The 9257-nt window shown below is 35.0% G+C and overlaps 2 protein-coding genes across 2 annotated transcripts in view; one reads left to right on the top strand and one right to left on the bottom strand.

Moving 5' to 3' along the window:
• Positions 1–4997, top strand: part of LOC128671663 (intermembrane lipid transfer protein VPS13A-like) — a 57756-nt gene extending 52759 nt beyond the window's left edge. The window contains exons 56-59 of the mRNA XM_064436088.1: positions 113–258; positions 1474–1619; positions 2337–2463; positions 3022–4997. Of these exons, the coding sequence (XP_064292158.1) occupies positions 113–258; positions 1474–1619; positions 2337–2463; positions 3022–3159 (557 nt within the window). The 3' untranslated portion in view covers positions 3160–4997. The remainder of the gene's footprint in view (positions 1–112; positions 259–1473; positions 1620–2336; positions 2464–3021) is intronic.
• A 320-nt stretch (positions 4998–5317) lies between these two features.
• Positions 5318–8969, bottom strand: LOC128671664 (uncharacterized protein). The gene is made up of 4 exons (XM_053748334.2): positions 8820–8969; positions 8361–8681; positions 7574–7834; positions 5318–7035 (listed from the first exon to the last, which is right to left on the bottom strand). Exons 2-4 carry the CDS (start codon positions 8670–8672, stop codon positions 6475–6477), a joined length of 1134 nt encoding a protein of 377 aa, XP_053604309.1. The 5' UTR covers positions 8673–8681; positions 8820–8969; the 3' UTR covers positions 5318–6474.
• Between the last annotated feature and the right edge of the window lie 288 nt (positions 8970–9257).

Raw genomic sequence — 9257 nt, forward strand, 5'->3', positions numbered from 1 at the left:
ACTTAGACCATTTTTGGATATGGTATATAAGTAATATACAATCAATAGTATATAAAATCTCTATTTACACAATTGTCCAAAACTCTTGTTATATTTCACTACAAACTTACAGACGTGTGCCGCGAAGCAGCGCGCTCGTCGCTGACGCGTCAACTCGGAGTGAGTTCAGCTGAAACTACTTTGAAGGCGTGTGTTGAACGCAGTGGTGGACGATTGATCGCTCGCAGGAGACTGCCGAGACACTGTGCTTCTATTGACGTAAGTATAGCACAGTTAAAAATTGTTGTGGCGATTCCACAACTGTAAGGCAGTTTCTATAACATGTTATATGAAGAAGTGTATTTAGCGCGGTGATTATAATAATATTTTTTAACTAGAAATTATTCTATACTCTCAAAGCATATAAGAAATCTTCACCGAGCAATATTCAGCGTCATCCTGCGATTTTGATGATATCAACAGACCACCGCCTGGTGGTTCCAGAAACCCATCAGTTCTGTGCCCTATTTGTCTATTTACTTAGTAACAAGGTGCTAGCGCTGGCGTCCAGCTAACCCAACCCGGAAATAACAATCAACTGGTATTAACTATAACATTAAAATCAACAGTTATCTATACATATAATAAAACAGTAGAAAAAACATCCTGTACATTGAATAATACTGTAATTGACGACCTCGGTGGCGTAGTGGTAAAGTTCTTGCCACTGAACCAAGAGGTCCTGGGTTCGATCCCCGGTCGGGTCATGATGGAAAATGATCTTTTTCTGATTGATCCGGGTCTTGGATGTTTATCTATATATGTATTTGTTATAAAATACAGTATCGTTGAGTTAGTATCCCATAAGACAAGTCTCGAACTTACTTTGGGGCTAGCTCAATCTGTGTGATTTGTCCTAATATATTTATTTATTAATTTATTTATTAATAAATTTATAAAAATATTATATTAAATATTATAAAAATAAAATTAGGCGATAGAGTCACAGCAACCGAGTAAGAATTTGAAAAAAAAATCTGTCTGTATGTTTGTCTGTTTGTACACGCTAATCTTCGGAACTACTGGACGGATTTGAATGAAACTTTTTTTTATTATTTAGCTATTAAGCCTGGGCAACTTATAGGGTATTAATTATTTTGAAAACTGGAACATCTGATGGAGAACAATGATGGAACAGCTAAACTATAGGAAATATTTCAATGACGCAATGAGCATTTTCTGTTGAGGTATAAAAATCGAAGATCTGGAACACGTGAAGAAGAATCATAATAGCTCAGCTAAACTATAAAGTATACTTTTTCAGTCTGATTAGCATCTTCTGTATGTATAGGTATCGTTACATTTGTCTGTATAATATAATATATAATATTTCTCTTGACTCCTTACCAAAAATTGTTCGGCCACGCGAACGAAGTCGCAGGCATCAGCTAGTACTTAATATTTCTGGTATATTCACGTCTCGAAATATTCCAGGGCATAAGACCGTATTCCCAACATGAGGCTATTGGGCTCCAATTGTTGACGCTGTTGGGGCGAGGCCACTACGCTGACACAGACGAGTATTTGGCGCATGCGCACCTCGGACCTAAATCCAACTCCACGCTTCTTATATCTACGCAGTGAGTACAACTTTATGAACACACAATAAATGCTATTTTTGTCTCTAGAATATGCTTGTTTTGTCTCTGGAATATCAGCTTTTGGTAATAATCATATCATGTTTTGTATATCTCTATGAATTTTTTGTTATCATGTTTGATGACCTCCGTGGCCTAATGGTCATCACGCCGGACTGCTACACTGGAGGCTCCGGGTTAGAACCCCGGTCAGGTCAACATGGAAAATGATCTTTTTCAGATTGACCTGGGTCTTGGATGTTTATCTATATGTATATGTATTATTATTATAAAGAGATAAGCGTTCGTGAGTTTGTATATTGAGGTGGGTAAACTCTGAAACTACCGAACTGATTTCAAAAAATATTTCACTATTATAAAGGTATATTATCCAAGATTGCCATAGGCTTTTTTTATCTCCAAATTCCCACGGGAGCGAAGCCCCGGGCAACATCTTAATAAATAAATATATTAGGACAAATCACACAGATTGAGCTATCCCCAAAGTAAGACTTGTGTTTTGGGATACTAACTCAACAATACTATATTTTATAAAAAATACATATATAGATAAACATCCAAGACCCGGGCCAATCAGAAAAAGATGATTTTCCATCATGACCGTGGTTCGAACCCGAGACCTCTCGGTTCAGAGGCAAGCACTTTACCACTGCTCCACCGAGGTCGTCGTTCTAGTTAATAATAAAACCTTGAATCCAGGCACATATTCATGGTGCGCGCGGGCGCCAACAGCGGCTCGTGGCACACCGAGTGGGCCGTCAAGCTGGACGAGCTGGTGGGCGCGCCCGCCGCGCTGGGGGACAGGCTGCTGCTGAACATTAAACAGGTAATTCCTCTTCTAGCGTGAGCCCCGTGGTCATCATTTGAATTCTGCAGCCCCACGTGTCTCACTGGTAAAGCCCTCCTGTCCTGCGCCATCTTTATCCAGTTGTTGCCAGCAATTTCCTTTAATCTTTACACAGTAGTACATACGTCTTACTTCTAGCGGCGCTACAACCCTTTTTGTGTCTCAGCCCTTCCACGAGTTTCTTTCACTGATCACGCTCTCTCGCCTCCTTCTTCCAGTTTGCGAGGTAAGTCCGTTTTTCTTACGTGGTCTAACATGAAAAAACGAACTAGTTTTAGTAGTTTAGTGGTGGACTTAATGAAATGTGGATGGAATTGAGATTAAATAATTGAAGGTTGCTGACGTAACCTACGAGTATGAGAAGAAACTACAGTTAATAGCTTTTTCCCTTAAATAACTTTTACTTACAGTATGCGTTGGTAAAACTGCTGGCGCATTCTGATTTTCTTTCGCTAATATAATATGTTTGAATGTGTTATTCGATTTAGTCAATTAGTTTTTTGACTATTTTGACAACTAATATTATCTTTCCTTCAGGATGAGATGGTCAACTATTTCTCCACGGACGAGAAGGTGATCGAAGTCTCGGAGCCGGAGGTCCTGTCATGGCTAAAAGCCAAAATCGAATGTGCTCTCATACTCGCTTTGGAGGACAAACGATGTCCTTCTGACTAAACTGACCTATTAATCGATTTGGTTCACATCTGCTCTTAAACTGTTGTATATTTTAATTATCACACAAATAATGTACCGCATGTGAAAATGGGTGTTGACAGACGGACAGACAGACAAGTTGATCCTAGTTTCGTATTCGCTTTAAGAGGTACTAATATACATACGATTACAACATATGACTTCATTTATGTATATATAAAGTAACTATACATTTGGATTAAACAGGCGTTTAACGTTTTTTTTATACATATATATTAACAATGGCGATACTTATGTATCTAATGTAACATACATAATTATGACGACTAAGTTTTCTACATTTTGATACGGAACAATGGCGATGAAGAACTGAATTTTTGAAACATTTATCAATGTGACAGACACCGAATTTATGCATAGAGACATGCCCTTTATTTATTAACGAATTTTAGGTCAAATGCCATCATTATGGAGAGGTCTTCTGATACTTATAGAGACCATTTTAAAAACTACTAAAGTGCTTGTAAAGGAAACATTACAATTATTGAAAAGATCGTTTTTGGGAAGAGGAAAAAAGGAGGACCTTAAAAGTAGCTTCGATACCACTTCAGTATAATACGAAGAAATGCTTCACGTTTTGAGACAATACGCTTGGCGTGCCGCGCGACACGCTTAGCCCATTTCCATTCCATTGCGAAAATGTCCATAGTAAAAATCTTGGAAATTAAGCCAAATTAATTAATTTTATATTAATAAAATTTAAGACTAAATATCTAACAAAAAAGTATATACCACAATTATAATGTAATCATAGTACTTCTTACTTTACCGATGTTGCATCGTCGCTTAAGATTTGATTATACTGATTGTTAATGTTCCAATTACATTAGTGGGTGTGTATTTGTGTTGATCGCATCACATCGCAAACCTAACTTTGGAACATATCAGCTTTTTATTACAACAATAATTTTACTATTTAGATTTTGCGTTTGCAATTCTAACGAAATTAATAGTTACTATTTTTGATTAATTTTTCTATATCTACTAGTTCGTAGCTGTAAACTAATTCAAATTGTGACGTACCAGGGGTTAAGGTACTGTCGATTTTTAGTTACGCATGTGATTGTAATCTGCTACTCTTATTATATTCAGATCAAAAACAAAAACACATACAAAAAACTGACCAGAAGGTTTACGTCACAAAAAATATCCTTGGAAATCAGAAAATTACTTCACAAAAAAATATTAACTTTCATTGTAATGGTGAAATATATTATGCTCTTTGTGTTAAAATTTAAAAAAATACAGGTTTTGTTACGATAATATCTGTTTCTATTATTATTATTAGAAAATAGTTACAAAGATTTTCTTCCAAAGAAAAACTATTTTATTTAACGAAATATATATGTTGACCAAGTCTAGTCAAATGGAGCTTTATTGCGGATTGTTTTAGAATTAAGATAATTATAACCCCTTTGATGCATTTAAAATTAAAATGCAGAAAATGCGCACACGCATTTAATAAAAAAAAATCGCAAATTCTAATAAAAGTGGTACATACTACTTCTTCAGTCGTAGTCTTCATTTCTGAAGGTCGTACATATGTATTTTATTTTATTTTTATCTTACTATAATAAAATGTTGTAAATATGTACACAACACAGCTTCATAAATCACCAAAATTATTTTAATTTCAATAATAATTGTATAACTTTCATACCAATTTATTTACTTTATCTATAAAATATCTTGTAATATTCATGTGAGCTTGCAAATCAAATGATTTACCTCATAAAAACCTCATTTGCCTATTGAATTTTAATTTGCTGTTTTATAAATATATAAAAATATTGAGACGAGTTTCTTTTTAGTAATATATTATATTATATACAAGTATAATGTCATAGTATATTACATGGGAATAATATATCAGTAGCATAATTATGATATCGACTGATTTCACTTTTCTTTGTCACACACACACTTTTTTTATTCTTGCAAACTTTAAGAAAATTGCATATATATATATATATATATATATATATATATATATATATACCGCGATTTAGCATAAATCGTTTTTTATTTAATATTCGTGCTAATTCCCGTTAATATTATATCGTTTTTAAGAGAATTGCGCCCCACACATCCTAAACCGTGCAATTGATCAATTGCCTCATGTTTATCGCAGATAGTAACTATATATTATGAATGTTGAGATATTTTCGTAAAGGAAACGTATACATTTGCCGTACATATTATGGGTGTCTAAAGATATGTTAGTTGAGTAAGCTTGTTAAGTCATCGAGATTATTTTGCAAGTGTTATATGAACTGCGTCTCTAGTATGAAGAATGTAAATGTAAAGCCAGGGAAAACATAACTTTAATTCGTTATAAAAGTAGAAAATTTCATTGTGCATGTCTCAAAGCAAGTACCTAGTAAGAAAATATCCAAATACCCGAACACACAGGTCATGTTTGCTTTGGGAGGTTTGGTAGTACAAATATGAATTGTTTACACCACTTCTAAATGAAAATGACCTTAATCATATATGTATATATATATAAATTTAATGCAACAATACCTCATACTAGAGATATAGTTGTTACATAGGTATTATAGTTCCTTTAGGGTCGTCACAGAGCATGTGGTTAGATGTGTTAAACATTCCACCATTGAGTTGCTGGTCATAGCTAACAATTTGAGTTGTATTTATCAATGTCGGCTCTCATAAAGGCAGGTGTGCATTATGTAATTTTACATGTTTATTCACTAGCTGTTGCCTCCCACTCCGGCCGCGATAGCCTATGTTTGAACCCGCGGGTCGTTGTGTTATGAAATCAGCCCAGCGGTTTAGTTTAGCGTGAAAGCGTTACAAACAGACTTTGGTATTTATAATACTGTATGAATTTAAAACTAAAAACTGTTATAGTCAAAGTAATAGTTGACTCAAGGGCCGGGGATAAAAATCGTTATTTTTTATATCCTGGATTTTATATTTAATATTATTAATTAAGGCTATTGTACACCTGCCTTTCACGCATTTGCTTACATCGAAAAGACAAGTTAATCAATGAAGATAAAATGAATGTTTTTTAAATGAAAAAATAAAGTTATATTCAAAAGAACCCTCTTTTTTATTTATTTACTGAATCTCAGTGATTCATTACCTGACCAGTCCTGTCGACAGTAGAAAAAAATACAAAAAAAAAAATAAGGTGATAAAGCCAAACCAAGCGAAGGTTATTGAAAATAAGTCGATGAAAAATAAATCTAATATTTTAGACCTTATAAAATTTATTTTACGTAATATAAATACTATTAAATACGTATATCAATCGGAGTTGTCTTCGCTAGAACTATAATCGCCAACTAACGAAACACCTGTCTTATCAATTTTGGTTGTCACCTCCGTGCTATCTTCATTTATAGTTGAATCATTCGTTTTTACTTCAACTTTTCCGTCCTTTTCACTCTTAGCACCATCACTTATTATTTTTCTGTCTTCGTCTTTCTTATCTATGAATTTTTCATAATTTTTCGCTTCATCTTTATTATCTTCATCAAATTTGATATTAGTTTCGTCTTTCTTTCTCTTAACAGTTATCCCTAAAGCGTTTCTAGTTAAAGGTGAGTTTTTATTTAAATATTCTTCTTTTTTCAGGCCTCCAAAACTCGTGATAAGGCCACTGGAGCTCGGTAGAGCTGGACTGTTGAGTATGTTTGTTCGTGTTAGACTCTGCTTCTCTTCTATACTTCTTGAGGGTCGTAGGGAGAGTAGTGTTGCCATGTTCCTGTCATCTTCACTCTCTGGCAACAAGTTGATGTCAAGGGATGATTTGGCAAGGAGAAGGCTGTCATTTACAGATGCCTCTTCAAGTTCTTTTCTTCTTTTCTGTAACAGATAAATTTTAAATTTGATTAATAATAATAGTAAAACATATTTTCCTTGATAAAAATAATAGTAAAACATATTTTCCTTCTTCAGAACAGAACAGGGACAGAAGAACGCATTAATTACTGCTGGCTTACTCCTCCGCTAAAACGAAAGTGAAACGCATGCATCATTAAGCTTGCACAGGTAATAAAACTATATGGACTCAGATTCCTAGCCAGATCAAATTGACCGCGCGAGTGATAAGTATGGTTGTTGATGGCATTTCACCAAAATTGACTTTTTTATTAACTGAAGTAAATAGACAAAGAGGGTTCAAAATGGACTAAATAATTAGAAAGATTTAATATAGAGAGAAGTGTCATGAAGGACTAAAACTGATATAGTTAAAGTAATAGTTGAATCAAAAAAAATATTAAGTTTGTATGAAGATAAGTAGACCTATGATCAAAAAATATAAAATTAAAAATGATTATGGATTGAGTTAAATAGAATGAATTATTATGAATTAAAGTTTAATATGAAATTTTGGTCTCACCCTGAAATTCCTTCGAAGTGAGCAGTTCGCTTCGTAGTCATCTTTCCAGACTGACTCGTTCCTTCCAACCAGTCTACCTAGCCTCGGTTTATCCTGTTTAGCGTCATGTTCATCACCAGTCCTGTGTTCCAGTCTGAACATGGCATCATCAAACAGCTTCTTCTGTGTCTCCTTTGTTTCGGGCACAATCTGGCCATTTTCTGTGGGGTCCCATCTGTTTTCTTGACGTCTCGCTCCTGATACTATTACATAGTCGAGATTCTGAAAAAAGATAGACCAGTGATAAATATATTGACTGACCTGGCAAGTGCCTGGAATTAAGAAGGCCAATCTCAAATAATGGGTAGAGGCAAGGAAAGAAGAAGTTGGTAAAACAAAATAAATTGTATGTTAATAAATAATTTATTATTTTTTGTCTCACAAAATTACCTTTGCACCAAATAACTTCTAGTGACTTATAAACATCATTTATACAAGTGGGGCCTCAAAATAATGCAACTGTGGAGTCCCTCACCAGGTTCTCACCATAAGAGTCTTCTCGTGGTTCTTATGGTGATCTAGGACTTCTGATACTTATGTCAGCTGTGCCAATGTGAAAGTTTCTGAGGATATATGTGCTTATGTATGTTTGTTATTCTTTGACGAATTGTTATGAAATCAGGTACATGGGTAGAATATAACCTAGAAAAGCACAAAGGGTACTTTTAATCCCTGTATCATGTGTATATCATGTGTGAACCACCCGGCGGCAAGTGAACTAAAATAAATAATACAACTTTTTACTTACCCCTGGATCTGTCTTGATCTCAAAATGGTTATCACACAGATGACACTTCATACGAAATTGGTAAACCGGAGTGGTATAGTACATTCCTATCTTGGTCTTCTCAGCATTATACCGGACGCCCATGCCTATGTGGTTGTTACAGCCGTCGCACCAGATGTTGTATGGCATCTCAAAGCGAATGATTAGGATACCCATGTGAAGTTTCCGGGCCCGCTCGCGAAGGGCATGGGTCCCTAGGAATTTGTTCAACCCCCCGACTTTAGGGTCGTAGTCGGGGGGATAGTATAGATTCTGGCCTTTGCGTTCACCCATTTTGAAGAGCTGAAACGAGATAAAATGCAGTGACTAGACGCTTTCACAAGTGAAACATGACGAAGGAATGTTATGTGAAATGTTATGTTATGTTATGTGAAAATGTTATGGATTTTGTTCGTTCAATAGTAAGTTATCGTAACTTACTTCCGTTAAACATCAAATACTTTCACTAGATATAATTTTCTTAATCAGGACAAACTAAACAATTAAAAGTTTAATCGACTACAGAAATCCCAACAAAACAACAGCTGATAGAGCTGATAGGAGCAGCAAAACGTCAGCACAGCAGACATTTATCTTGACAAGTTGACATAACGTACCAACATAACTTAAAGGGTTTCCAGAGACAAAACATTTCAGAGATTGAATCCCGCCGGATGGGTTAGATCCCGCCGGCACAAAAGTGCACTTATAAAACAACCAGATCATAAGAACATTACAGTAATGATCACATTATCATTACTGTTAAATTAAAACACCAAGCTAACGAATACTCATTCTATCCCAAATTCTGGTTGCTAAACCAAAACCAATGGTTGACCCGACCCGGGCTGACCATCTTATGCTCTTAAGAGATGACTA

This window comes from Plodia interpunctella, chromosome 8, assembly GCF_027563975.2.
Source record: "Plodia interpunctella isolate USDA-ARS_2022_Savannah chromosome 8, ilPloInte3.2, whole genome shotgun sequence".
In the NCBI taxonomy this organism is placed as follows: Eukaryota; Metazoa; Arthropoda; class Insecta; order Lepidoptera; family Pyralidae; genus Plodia; species Plodia interpunctella.